The following is a 13,947-nucleotide window of genomic DNA, read 5'->3' on the forward strand; positions in this document are numbered from 1 at the left end:
ATTTGTTACGACGTAAACTATTATCTTCCAATGAAGAAAATTCTCTATTTTCAGAAGCTATTTATTCCCTTCTTTCCTGAGCCAGTGCAAGCTACTCTTGTCTCAAGACCTTCAGTGGGTTCTTAAAATTCGTAGAGATTTGATGTAGTTACACATAAAAAGTAATTGAATATATTAATATGTAACCTAAGCAAGCTTAATTACAGTCTTAAGTTGGGTGACAACATTCAGACCCTTAAACACGGAAAATCCTCACTGAGACTTAACTGTTTGCCCTGTTTTTAACGTATGTGGTCTAATTAAAAATAAATTAAGAATAACTCTAAAAAGCAAATAATTCGTTTAGTAATCACCAGCTCATAAAGTCCCTTTAACATTAAAGACTATGATTGCCTCACGTTTTAAAAAAGGAGAAGAAAACTAGATGCATGTCTGAGTCTCATGTGCCTGAGAGAACTTTTTTTTCTTTCAATTTTATGTTAATAATATTTTCTTTTACTCCATTGCCTTTTGAAGTCTAAGTTGAAGAGCATGCCAGGCGTTTTCATTTGTATAAACCATTATAAAGTTATGAGTAGGCTTTTAGTTTTCCTGCTGATAGCATTGTTATCAGTTGGCTTTCATATAGAAAGACACTTTGAAATATACAACAAATCGAGGGGGAAGGGTGGTTCAGGTGGGATGGAGGGCGGATTTCTAGTTTCTTAACCAAATATGTATATGTTCATATATGCATATAATATTGAAAATGGTATTTGCAATCTTGGAGTTTCTCTCTTCTGCATTATTTTAACGGAAATTACTTTTTTTTACACTTTGGGTGAGTAACATCTATTCATTCTATTGCTTTACCCCTTCCTCTGTCTAGCTAACCTTCCCTTCAAAAGGAGTAGAAAATATATACCAAAAGACCTTGTAAAGACAATGAGTGAAAAAGGGTAAAGATGGAAGGATGAATAGGCAGACGTATCAGGAAAGTACTTGGAATGCCTCTTTGAAGTTATTTCTGTCATTGGAGAAGAGATGTGGGTCACAACATCCCTGAGTCTGTTTTCTGGCTCTGTCTACTATTGACTGATACTTTCTGACCTTAGACAATCCACTTAACCTCTTTATATCTCAGATTTCCCATATGAGGAGAGGAGAAATAATACTGCCTATTCCCCAAGGGTGTTCTGAGGTTTAATTAATTAGTCTTTGTGTGACACTGTCTGGAGACGTGCAAAGATTTAATTTAAGCAGTATGTGAACTTGATATCCAAATGAGGTAGCAATAATGACTTCCAAGAACATGGGCACCTAAAACAAAACAGAAAGTAACCTGCTACAAACCCAGTACTAGTATAACCAAATTGAGTATTATGGATAATAGAACAATTCTTAGTTTGGGTTATAGATATAGATATAATGGCTGCTTATTATAAAAAAAAACACAATTGATCATAATGAATAACAATAATGAAATCTGGCATTGATTTTGAGAAATCTGGGGCAAATGATAAAACTTTCTCCAGTCAGTCCCTTATAATACCGCTTTTTAGGGAGAGGATAGTGATGACTGATTCCCAGTTTATTCCCTTACTCCTGCTTAGGTTGGAGAGGTAAAATGACGAGAGGAAGAGATGGTGGGAAACTGAGAGTTTCCCGCTATTACTTTAGTGATTGCCAACTTTACTCTTAACTTCCTAATCCAAGGTACAGAGGGCTAGGAAAGGGTCTATAACTAAAAGAAAAACAGATATAGCCAGAAACAGACCATGAAATAGACAAGCAAACAGAAATCCATACACTTCCCATAGCATGATGGAAAATTGAAGCATAGACAACCTCCTTCCCTATTTCACCCAACTAGTGTCTTCTTCTCAAGAAATAATTACTCAGATCTCTCTGAGATCACAACCATAGCCAGAAGTGGAGCAGTGGCTTAATCCTGTAGCCCAGAAAACATGTCTTGCCCTTCTCCATGCTTGGGTTAGTCTTGAACAAGCAAAGACCACTTTATGGAGTGTAATGTGGCAACTGGAATGAAAGAGATCCATCATTTCTAGCTAGTGTAATTCTACTTTGCATTTCAATTTTCTCTCTCTTTTTATTTGTAATAATTGTCAGAATGATATCACCAGGAAAATAAGGTGAGGACTGTTATTGATGTGAAGTGCTTTCAGAAATACTAGAAATATAAAATCTCTTACCTATAACTAGCTATATCTATTAACTGATCATCGATGCTAAAGCATATACGAAAAAGGAGATGAGTAAATATTGTTGGCCAACAGTTGTGTGAATGGAAGGGATAGCTTGACGTTGGGCTATCTGGTGTAAGCTACTGAATTGAGTCCTAGAGATCTCCTTTTAGGCAGCTTCTTCTTTATTATGTTAAGCTGCCCCCAATGCCTATGCCTATGCCTATATGGGTGTATTTATTCTCCCTTTCCATCATGACATTTCTTATGCAGTAAGTTTAGGGCTCCTAGATAAAGCTGTAGTCAAAAAAATAACAGTAAAGAGATTTGAGCTGCAGGTCATTATCCAGTGTTATTGTTCATTGAAGATTTTGCTGCATCTTGTGTGAGAAATGAGAGACCAAAGGGCAGGTGATGATGTATGTGCACAGAGCACTGAAGAAATTGGTGGGAAAATAATGGAAATCTACTAGATCTATTTTGATTGTTCCCTTAGCATCTGGACAATTCTGTTATCAAGTCCAACAGATTCCGTTTCCATGCTCCAAATATTTTTATAGAGTGTAGATCATTTTCACTATAACAAAATTCTTTGGTCAGTTCTCCATACTGCAGTGTTTGAAGCTTCCAAAAAGGTATTATTTATAAATTATTCTTGACTATGCTGTTAAGAGTTTCCCCATGAGCAGAATTGACTCTTGTATAAAGAGTTCTCTCTGAGCAGATGCATTTTCCCTTCTTTGCCTCTTTTGTTTCATCCATTATTATGCATTCAGAAGGCATTCCACATTATATACCAGAAATTCAAGGATAGGTAATTATTGTATAGAGTTAAAGAACATGTAATAGTGGTAGAGGATAAGAGCCCAAACATCAGAGTATGCCTCTATTCAAATTAGAGATTGTGGAGCAGAAACCCTAGTCTTTTAAAAATAAACTCCCTTTTAATAATCAGGCAATAATAACAGAACATTCCAGTCATTTATAGCTAAAAATAATCCAAGTGATTAGATTGAGAATTTGTGGAGCATTGTTTTATTACTGACTTAAGCGGAGAAAAATTCAAAAAGGATATATTTAATTCCATTAATAAGTTTCCCCCACTTCTCCATATGCAAAAGCAGAAGGAATTATCTGGAGAAATAATAGCATAGAATGCCTTGGCCTTAAAAAGCTGTTTGGGTTTTTCTGGGAAAGACCTGGCACTAGAGAGGCTTTTTTAAGTGGAGGTAGTTGGGAGGAAGATAAATTGAGTTGCACTATTCTAGACTCTGTTCTGTCATGATTTCATTCTGATAATTTTCTATTCAGAGAAGCACAAATGGTTCTCCAAATGGGAACTCCAAATAAGTTGAGCTACTGATAGTCTTCAACACATTAATATACCTTTATATCATTTTAAGGAGTTTTTGGTGTCTCTTTTTTTCGTTAATACCCATCCTTTCTTTTATAATGCATTGATTTGGAATGACATTTTCCCCCGCCCCAGAAACATTATCAATGCCTGTTTATTTCCCGTATTTTAGGGAGAGATATAGTTGTGTGACCATAATCCGCCCTCTCCAAAGATAAAAGAGATAGGAAATTATCTGTCATGATGTTTATTGTTTAATAAACGTCAAGTATAGATAGAATATTATGTATTATGTAGGAAATGAGGTATTTGGTGAGTAAACTGTTCATATCTATAATGAATCCAAGTCTTTAATTGAAATTTAATTTCAGTTAATTTAGTTATCAGACCTATTTTTTTAATCCAGTGTCATAAGTTACCTCACAGAGTTTTTGTTTGCCATATATAATTCTTTTTAGTTGTTATTCTGTGACACTGTAAGTTAAAAATGAATACAATAGGTATTTATTACTATTATCACCTGATTTGGGGGTTACTTTCTGTCATCCACAACTACATACCCACCAAGAATACTGCAATGCTTTGTATCATTGAACCAAGATTTCTCATTCATCACAATAATGAAATAGAGACTCAATTATTCAGTTTATCCAGGATATTCAGCTAGACAGTGGAAGAGATAAACATAGTGAAATGTTACTTGCTACTATCTATTGAGTTTTTGTTATCCAATTTTCTCCCCTTCAATTGCTCAAGGAAGGCTGTTTTGATACCTGGTCCATTCAGACCAGGTAAGACAAAGAAGATAACACATGGGAATAATAATGTTTCCTCCACCCAACCCACTAGGACGGCAGTTAACCATCTTCAACACCCAGGCGCAAATAGCCATTGGCGGAAAAGACAAAGGACGTCTCTTCCAAGGGCAGCTCTCTGGGCTCTATTATGATGGTTTGAAAGTACTGAACATGGCGGCTGAGAACAACCCCAATATTAAAATCAATGGAAGTGTCCGGCTGGTGGGAGAAGTCCCGTCAATCTTGGGAACAACACAGACGACCTCCATGCCACCAGAAATGTCTACCACTGTCATGGAAACCACCACTACAATGGCAACCACTACAACCCGCAAAAATCGTTCTACAGCAAGCATTCAGGTAAGCCTTTCTACAACTATTAATTGAGTCTTCTTGATTGTCTTTGAGACATTACTATAATGTCAGTGTTGCTATATTGCTAAAGTATCTGACTTACCATGTTTGTAAGAAGGATGCCTACAGACACTTATAGGAGTAGAGAAAGACAAAGTCCTTGCTAAAGAAGTTATAAAAGTTTTATGTGCACTCATGGGTTATTATCCCTATCATATTTATCGCTGAAATGGTAAGGCTGTTATTCAAAATGAGGAATGGCTAACACTTTCAGTATGAAATACTCCCTCCTTTCATTTCATTTCTTTTCTTTTCAATAGCCAAAAATGAAAAGGGGGAAGGAAAATTTGTTATCCTAGGAAAGACTATATCCTACTTCAGTTCTATTCACATCCTCTTCATGGCTTTGCTGAAACATGAACCATTCACTTGAGACCAATGAGTAGCATTAAATCAAGGACAATTGAAGCTAGAAGTTTAACTAATCCTTACAAAATGCAGTCTTTGTTTAAATTTTTAAGTGTTGATCAATCACTTGTTTTTTATCCATTTTGTTTCCTTTGTATTTGACCAAGATCCTAATTACATTAGAAATTGTGAAGGTCTGAGTTTAGCTATGTAGGAAGTCCTTAGTTTTGTGGAAACACTTTTTGTTTTTTCACTTAAAAGTAATTATACCCACGCTAAAGCTTAATGCTTTGCTGACTCCCTTGGCATTTCATAAATCTAGTTAGTAGGGAATAGGAGGTTAATCGAGTTATTAGCCTTAAATGCTGTGGCATAAAATAAGACATTCCAATTGCTTGTGGGGAAATTACCCCTAGCCTAGTTAGTGTTTATAGATGATTCAGTAGATCAGTACTTGTCCTTTCTGTTTCTTAGTTTTAAGACATTATCCAGGGGCTCAATTGAGTCTTTAACATCACCCTTCCATTGGTTTCAGTGGGCATTGTAAACATAAAGTCAATAATCAATTAAGCCCCCTATGTGTTCTCATTCTTCTGAATTAAGTTTATGTGAGTTAACTAGAGGTAAAACTGTTGTCTTCCTTTTCCCTTTTCTTTAAGCAGAAATATCCAGACAGCTCCTTACAGGATCCCACAGTAACAATTTGAAGCTGTATGCACTGATGATGTTACCAGGCCAATTTTATGTGTTTTAGAAAGGCTAAGAAGCTGGTTAACATAGCAGTCGTATAGTTGTGTGTGCCCTTGCATGTATACCTACATACATGGTGGAAAAAGAAATAGCTTCTTCCCTACTGATATTAAAGCAATAACTCCTGACACTTCACTCTACTCACTGAAAAGAAGATAAAAGGCAATATATATTTCTATTATGACTCTCTATAGCTCAAGAGCAGATCTGTTTATGGTTGGTGAAAGGATAGTTCTGTCTGCACAGGTCCTGGCAGACTTGTTCTGTTTCTGTCATAATACATTCTGCTAACTCTGTGGGAAGCAGGGGAACAAATGGCTTTTTCTTCATAGGAATGGCTGGTCCTACAGTCTTTTTCAAGACCAAATTTTTACTGACCTCAGGACGATTTAATGATACATAGGGATATAGGGACTAAGCTATGGTAATTATCAGTTTTTGGCTTTCCCTCTTACAGCAAATATTCACATAGGAGCAGACGGAGTGAGTCTTTCCAAAAACTAAGGAAGCCAGAGCTTCCAGAGAAGAGTAGGGTACAAAGTACAGAAGTCTTGCAAGTGATTATGACTCTGAACATCATAGAACCTGTTGTCATTGTGAAGGATGTGGACAGCTGGAGCATGCTCTCTCTAATAGCCTCCTGTCTGGTGTGTTTCTTTCCCTTTGAGTCCAGTGATAATTGGATTTCATCTACATGACTTTCCTTTTGCTTCTGCAATGGCTATAAAAATGACTTATAAATATGTTGACATTCTTTGCTTTTAAGGGTTTGTAAATACAAACTCTTAGAGGAAAGACAGTGGACTAGCAGAATTGGATGAAACTGGAATGAGGGATTAAAAAGCTCCATATTCTTTGTAAAGATTAGCTAGAGGAAATAATACCATGCCAAGGATTTCGGACTTTTTTGTTCTTGCCAACTAGCCAGAAGAACTTTGCCCTGACGCTTGTTGTAATGAGCACTGGGTGTTATGTGTAAGTGATGAATCATTAAATTACACTATTATTATTATTATACTGTATATTAGTTAACTTGAATTTAAATAAAAACTGGAAACTACAAAAAATTAAAACAAATAAGAACTTTGCCCTAGGTTACATAAAAATGCAATAGCCTGCCTTGTCTCCAACCCTTTTCTGATCTCAAGTACAGATTACATCAAGCCTGTGTTTGGACTGGGGACCCAAGATTTAGGACAATTCCCAGACTCTGAAGATTTTGGGTGAGGAAGGTCAGTCTCAGAAGCTCTAATATGCCCTATGTGATCTAGCTAATTTTCTTGGGTGAAATACACTCATAAAATTTTGACCTCTGGGAGAAAAAAAAAAGTGGGAAAGACTGGATTTCACGTTTACCAGAACGATCATGTATGAAATCTTATAGCCTTTTCTAGATGATACTCTATTCTGGCTTCCTTTGCTTTGATAGCCTTGCTGGACCAGGGTTGTCCTAAAATTAGACTCATCCAGGAAAAACAAAATAAGCATCAAAACCTGGTGTAAAACCATATGGTTATACAAAAATCCATTGGTTCCTTTTTTTTTTTTTTTTGAATTTATTTTGAGATAGAAAGAGAGCATACACATGTGCATGCACAAGTGGTAGAGGGGCAGAGAGAGAGAGGGAGAGAGAGACTCCCAAGGAGGCTTCATGTTGTCAGCACAGTGTCGGACACAGGGCTCAATCCCATGAACCGTAAAATCGTGACTTGAGCTGAAATCAAGAGTCAGACACTTAACCGACAGAGCCACCAAGATGCCCCTCCAGTGGTTCTTTCTTTAAACATAAGCTAAGAAAATATCATTCAGCAGTTTGTTTCCGACTGGCTTTGATTTGTGTTGATTTCAGATCAAAGGAAACCTGCAAAGTGCCTTCAGTGCTGTTCTTACCTGTGTGTGAACATAAACAAATAGCTTTTGAGTTGACATGGCCCTTCAATGCCCCAGCCTCCTGGAAGTAATCACTACTTTGATATTTCTGATGCTCTTCTTTGTTACAGAACTGCTTGTGGATCATATGCACTGTGTAAATTACTCACAGCTATGGTGCTTGAACATCAGGTCTTCACCCTATATTAAGGAGAGTATCTCCAGGTCCTCTCCTGAACATTAAAAAAAAAAAAATTAACATTGAGAAAGCAGGTGGGTGCATTGAGAAGCAGATGAGTACATTGAGAAAGTGAATGCGTGGGTAATAGTACTTAAATAGAGGTAGGTGCTCAATAAATATTTATTGAATAAATTGGAAAACAAAAAAGGCTTTATTACATACCTGTCACTTAGCGACTGAAGCATGGCTTACAGACAATTTTCCCTCCAGGATGATCAATGTGCTTTGGATAGATTTATTTTTTTTCTTCAGTGGTAAGGCTATAGCAGTGGTTAAATGCATGTACTTGGAGTCAGGCTGCCTGGGTTTAAAACCTAGATCTTCATATGAGTTAAGTGACTCTGAGCGAGTCACATTGTAGCAGGATTCTAGCACAGAGAGTCATGACACCCCAAGGCTTTTCTTTCCAAGCAGCAGCTTTATTCATGTTGGCACTGCTTGGTTGGGTTCATACCCAAAGAACTGAGCCCTGAACACCACCTAGCATAGTTTTTTATATATTTTCTACTTGTTTGTCTCCCATATATGGCAACACACACAAACATGCAGTCTGATTAAGTGGTCTCATGTTACAAGGTCATGAGGGATGTTGTCACGTACCTTGTTACCTTGAGTTTTTTGTCTTTTTGTGTTTTCTTTCCTTAGGGAGGGGACCCTAACACAACATATGTTCTAGTTAGCAATTGTTATGAAACAAATTTTCCCATAACTTAGTGTTTGGGCAGGGCTCAGCAAGGCAATTTTTCTGCTCTACATGGAACTGACTGAGTTTACTCAGTGACTACTCTGGTCTGGAGAGTCTGGCTCCACTCACACACCTTGTGACTTGGTGGGTTAACTAGAAACACTGGACTCAGCTGGATCCATGACCCCCTATATGTAGTTTCTAGGCTTTCTTTCATAGAGGTTTAGGGCTCCTAGAGAAAGTTGTTCCAAGTTTCAGGGAAGGGAGACATTAACCTCACTTATCGATGGGAGGAGAGCAAAAATTAGTAACTAATATAAGCCTACCAAGTTGTAAAATTAGAGGGAGGGAAGGGTATTCCAAGGTACTGCTGACACCATGGGATTGTTGTGAGGGTTAGCTGAGTTAATATAAGTAAAATTCTTAAAACAGGTACATCTTAAAGAATAAGATTAAATATGTTTTAACCTTATTATTATACTCTGCCCTCAACATTTGGTATGTAAGTCAATACCCTCTCAGGCAAGGATCTACCTCAGGAAATGGGTCTGCTTCCACTGTCAGTACCATCTGTAGTTCACAGTGGGGGCTAGGCGGTTTTGGGGGGATAGGGATTTGAAGGAGGGTCAAGGTAGAATTTGAAGGCTGGAATGTGTCCTGGCAAATGAAAAGGTTTTAAGATCTCAGGAATGGACTTCTCTGATAGCTCACTCCTCATCTTTAATTTTCTCTTCCATTTAAAATTTTTTTTTACATTTATTTATTTTTGAGAGACAGAGAGAGATAGAGCACAAGCGGGGGGAGGGGCAGAGAGAGAGGGAGACACAGAATCTGAAGCAGGCTTCAGGCTCTGAGCTGTCAGCACAGAGCCTGACGTGGGCCTCACACTCACGAACCATGAGATCATGAGCTGAGCCGAAGTCGGACACTCAACCCACTGAGCCACCCAGGCGCCCCTTTTCTCTTCCATTTTAAACCACCATGGGGTTCTATGGGCCTCAAAGAATATGTTCTGTTATGAAATGTATCCACACATATTTTTAAGGTTACAAAGAAGAATCAGAAACATTGCCATCATGGAGTTTGACATGAGCAATCAATATGAGGTAGTGACCCACAAATCGTAGTGGTATGGGGAGAGGAAGGGGTTAGTATGGGATGGCTTGACTGGATCCCACAAATTAGGTGGGAATGGAACTGGACCTTGTAGGATGAGTATAATTGGGTACATGGTGATGAGAAACAAATCTCAGTTGGCTACATATCAGAAGCTAAGTGTCAAAATCAGGGATGGTAATTCCTGAGAGAGAGAACCAAGTCCAACTGGAACAAAGAATGGATAGAGGAGGTTTGTGAGAGGCGAGAGATCCAGATTCTGAGAGTCATGGCCCCACACTCCCCTAAATGAGAGAGGACCAAGAGGAGAGAACTGCACTGGGTTTCCTGTTGGTTTTACTACCAGGGGTGCCCAAGCAATTATGCAGGCATTTGTATTACAACTGACCTCTGTGTCAGGGTTACTATCATGACACTGACAGGTCAGCTTCTTAAATGGAAAAGTTTAACTCAGTCTGTGTTCAAATTTCTTGATACCCATTCAGGAAAGAAGGCAAAAGTGAGAAATAAAAGTCTTTGGTAATTTGTGGTCACCAGGACCAAATTGTTCCTATGAGGCAGGAAATGGCTATGAGGAAAGTAGTTCCAAAAATAATGTGTATTCTCTTACCTTAAGCCTACAGACCGAGTCGTTATCAGTAGAGAAAGAATTCAGTGTGTTCTGTGCACATCACCATTTGGAATCCTTTATATGCTATTAGCAGGATACTGATCGTGACCCACTTTTTCTGTGCTGGGCATTGGTAAAGTCACCTTGACATTGCCCAGTGCTGCCTGGCACCAGAAAATTACCAGAAAATCACAATGTTCAGCCAGATTGGAGCTATCCTAATAAACAGAAATGAAAGACTTGAGAGTTTTGTGAGATTTCATTCTTACCTCGAACTCATAAATTTGGCAGTTGAAGATGAACCACTTTCAAAAATTCCAGAAGGAAGCCAGTTTTTTTAGGTTTTGTAACAGCACCTATATGGAAATTCCTCCTTGTGGTCTGCTTTCAGTTTTAGGTTGGGACTAGTAAAAAACACACTTCAGCTTTGATATTGACTATTACAAAACAAAACAAAGAAAAAACTTAGGATTAAAAACTTGCTCCTTCAGGGGTGACTGGGTGGCTTAACTGGTTAAGCGTCTGACTTCAGGTCATGATCTCATGGTTTGTGGGTTCAAGCCCTGCATCGGGCTCTGTGATGACAGCTTGAAGCCTGGAGCCTGCTTCAGATTCTGTGTCTCCTTCTCTCTGCCCCTCCCCTGCTCATGCTTTGTCTTCTTTGTCTCTCAAAAATAAATAAAGTGTTTAAAAACTTGATCCTTCATACTGCCTATTTCAGGTAGAGTTCCATGGGTGTACTCTAGAGTAAGAATTTCTGAGCTGGATTCCAAGTTCTTCTAGTTACTTAGCTGTGTATCTCTGTGCAGGTTGACTGGCCTCTTTAAGCCTTGGTTTCATTATCTGTAAAATGGGCATAACAATAACAGTACTTTTCCTATTGTGGTGAGTAATAAATATGACTATGCGTGAAAAGAACTTAGGCCATGACCTACCCATAAGTTTTCACTAAATCCTAAATCCTAGGATTTCACTAAATCCTAGACTTAAGGAAACCACTTCAAACCAAGAGGCTCTCCCAGAACTCACAGATCCCCATAAGGCTTAGATGTCCTGTATGATTGGTTATATAAGCATGTTAACTTTAAAAATAAAACTCAGTCATTTTACCAGCAAAAATGGGTTAATTTGGGAATAGCAGAGAATTACAATTTGGGACAAGTAAGCTATAGGAAAACCATAGGCACGTCTGGGAAACACAGGAGAGGACAGGTCTCATAGAGAAAAGAAGGGAGTTGGGAAGGGTGTCATAAACAGTAAGTGTGTTGGAGTGAACTGGGAGTTCAAAGTTTAGTGGCTGTTCATTGGCTGAATTGTGGAGGTGTCTCATTTGCTGGGCTGTTACCAGGGGAGGAGAAAAGCTTTCTTAACTCCTGCTGGGAGAGTACAGTAGTAGCTAATGTATTATCAACTTACCAGGTCCCTCTCTTCTTGTTGGACCTGAAATTGACCAAGAGTGGTAGAGCTTGGCCTCCTGGTTCCATTTTAAACAGTTCCCCTTTTTAATTTTCCCCAGTACAGGAGAACAATTTTGTCTAGACCTATACAACCCCATAATAACCCAGGATTTCCTTTGAATGTCCCAGATTGAACCAGAGCCCTCAACTCCTCAATTAGAAGAGATTTCTGTGGAAAAGTCTTTCATTTTCTGATGTAGGAATTGGCTTTGCCGAATGGTTATTACATCAAAGTGTTCTATTAGGGCAAAGTGTATGAAATTGCCATTTTTATAGATTGAAACGGTCAAGTATCAGGAATTTTATATGATTCAACAAAACACATGACCCACACATTTACAGAATACAGTTATCAATGGCATTTTGAGATTTTGGCTAGAACACCAAATTTTCTCAAGGTTCTTCGAGTAACCAAACTGTCTTAGATTGGGACACAAGATAAGTCTATTTACCTCATCCTAAATATCATGCTTTATAATAGGAGGTAGATCACGTGGTATCAGGAATGGTTGCACTTGCCTAAGGAATTATCCCCTCAGGGCCCCTCCACCTTTTTCTTGCTGCCACCGGCTTGACAGAAGTGAGACAGTAGTCTACACAGTTTCCAAGCCCTCAGTTTTACCACTAGACAACAAAGCCTCCAGGGGAAGTTTATTTTTAGGATTAGGGCTCAACTAATATTGATTAACAGCCTTACATAATGTGCGGCTCCAGGGCTCGTCCCTTTCCTGCCAAGCCTCATAACTGGGGAAGGCGCTGAAGATTTGTCAGTCTAATTAGACTTAAGCTGCCAGCCAAGAAATATCTTCTGTCTTCTCCTTACCCTCACGCAGGTACTTTCTTTTCCCCTCTCAAAGAATAGTTTGAGGAGGAGGGAATTGGACTCTAATTTTCTCATTAGCTGGTAAGACTCCAGTGATAATTTCTCTCAGGGATTACACCATTCTCATGGGAAAAAGAGAGAGAGAGAGAGAGAGCAAGCGAGAGAGAGCAAGCACGCTTGGTGGCTTTACCTACCTCTTAAAGACCTATATGTTGATAGTACAAGTAGGCCAGGGAAGAGAATACAGTGTCATTTCTTTTGGTCCCCTCTTTAATACTTTAGTTTTAGTGGATGGGATCAGTACTTCCCAAAGCTGAGGTTAGTCCCTTAAAGGGTCCTAGGAGAAGGTCCTTATCATAGACAGGCAGGAAACCTACAAATTGTGAGAAGTTGTAGAGATGCCCTTCTAATTAGGATGTAATATTTCTAGGATAGAAAGTTCAGCAGACCTGCTGATCAAGTGATGGTTCTTGTTTTGAACAACCGGGAGAAAAGTGGGGTCAGCTCTTGACTACTCACTGTAGAGGACCCTCAACGTTTCTAAAGCTCCAGGTGGTTTTGCCAATCACCCAACATACTACATGGCTAAGTCTGAAGCCAAAATCCTTACTGTGTGATGTATGGATTTCCTCCTTGCTCTCTGGCCTTCTTTTCTGCCACACTGCTTCAGGTACATAGGTCTTCTTGATCTTCCTTGAGCATAGGGCCCAGATAAAGGAGAGGCGAGAAGGGTTCTACAGTTGCAGAGTTGGATCTTGTCTGTATTTAAAATGTTGATATTTTGCTTATGGAAAATTGTTTGCATTGATATTGACTCCAAAATATTGCAATATAATACCATGTGTCTTGAATAAGTGATTTGGGGTGGCACCCCCTTAAATGTTATACCTTACATGAATATGTCATTAGTGCCAGCCCAGCTTGAATGTATCAAGCACCTCTGTATCTTTTCACTGGTCATTTTCTCTGCTTGAAGCAGCTCTTCCAAGGTATTTGCATGACTCACTCCCTTACTTCATCCAAGTTTCTGCCCATTTGGTACCTTAACAGAGAGGACCTCCTTGACCATCTTCTATAAAATAACACTCTCTACTACCTGGTACTTTGTTGTCTGCCATAGCAGTTATTTATACCTGACATTATGTCACATGTTTATTTGTTTATTGTCTCTACTTCATGGTATGTGAGTTCCTGGATGGCAGGATCTTTGTCTCAGACACTGTTAGAGCTCTGCAGCATAGGTAAACCCTCAGTCAGTATTAGTCAAAACATGCAAATCTACCAGCGCCTTCTCAGGGAA

At 38.7% G+C, this 13,947-nt stretch overlaps 1 protein-coding gene across 41 annotated transcripts in view; it reads left to right on the plus strand.

Moving 5' to 3' along the window:
* The window catches only part of NRXN3 (neurexin 3), a 1,571,803-nt gene that overhangs the window by 1,418,547 nt on the left and 139,309 nt on the right, over positions 1-13,947 (plus strand). For 40 of the 41 annotated variants that reach the window (XR_006705193.1, XR_006705194.1, XR_006705195.1 and 37 more), the window contains one exon: positions 4,387-4,694. Coding sequence is in view for 38 of the 41 variants with exons in the window: in XM_045451709.1 (XP_045307665.1) it covers positions 4,387-4,694 (308 nt within the window). In the remaining 3 variants the exon portion in view is untranslated. Of the gene's footprint in view, positions 1-4,386; positions 4,695-6,999; positions 7,057-13,947 lie in introns of those variants that run through there. The other variant, XM_045451735.1, reaches the window with a different exon arrangement.

This window comes from Leopardus geoffroyi, chromosome B3, assembly GCF_018350155.1.
Source record: "Leopardus geoffroyi isolate Oge1 chromosome B3, O.geoffroyi_Oge1_pat1.0, whole genome shotgun sequence".
NCBI classification, from domain to species: Eukaryota; Metazoa; Chordata; class Mammalia; order Carnivora; family Felidae; genus Leopardus; species Leopardus geoffroyi.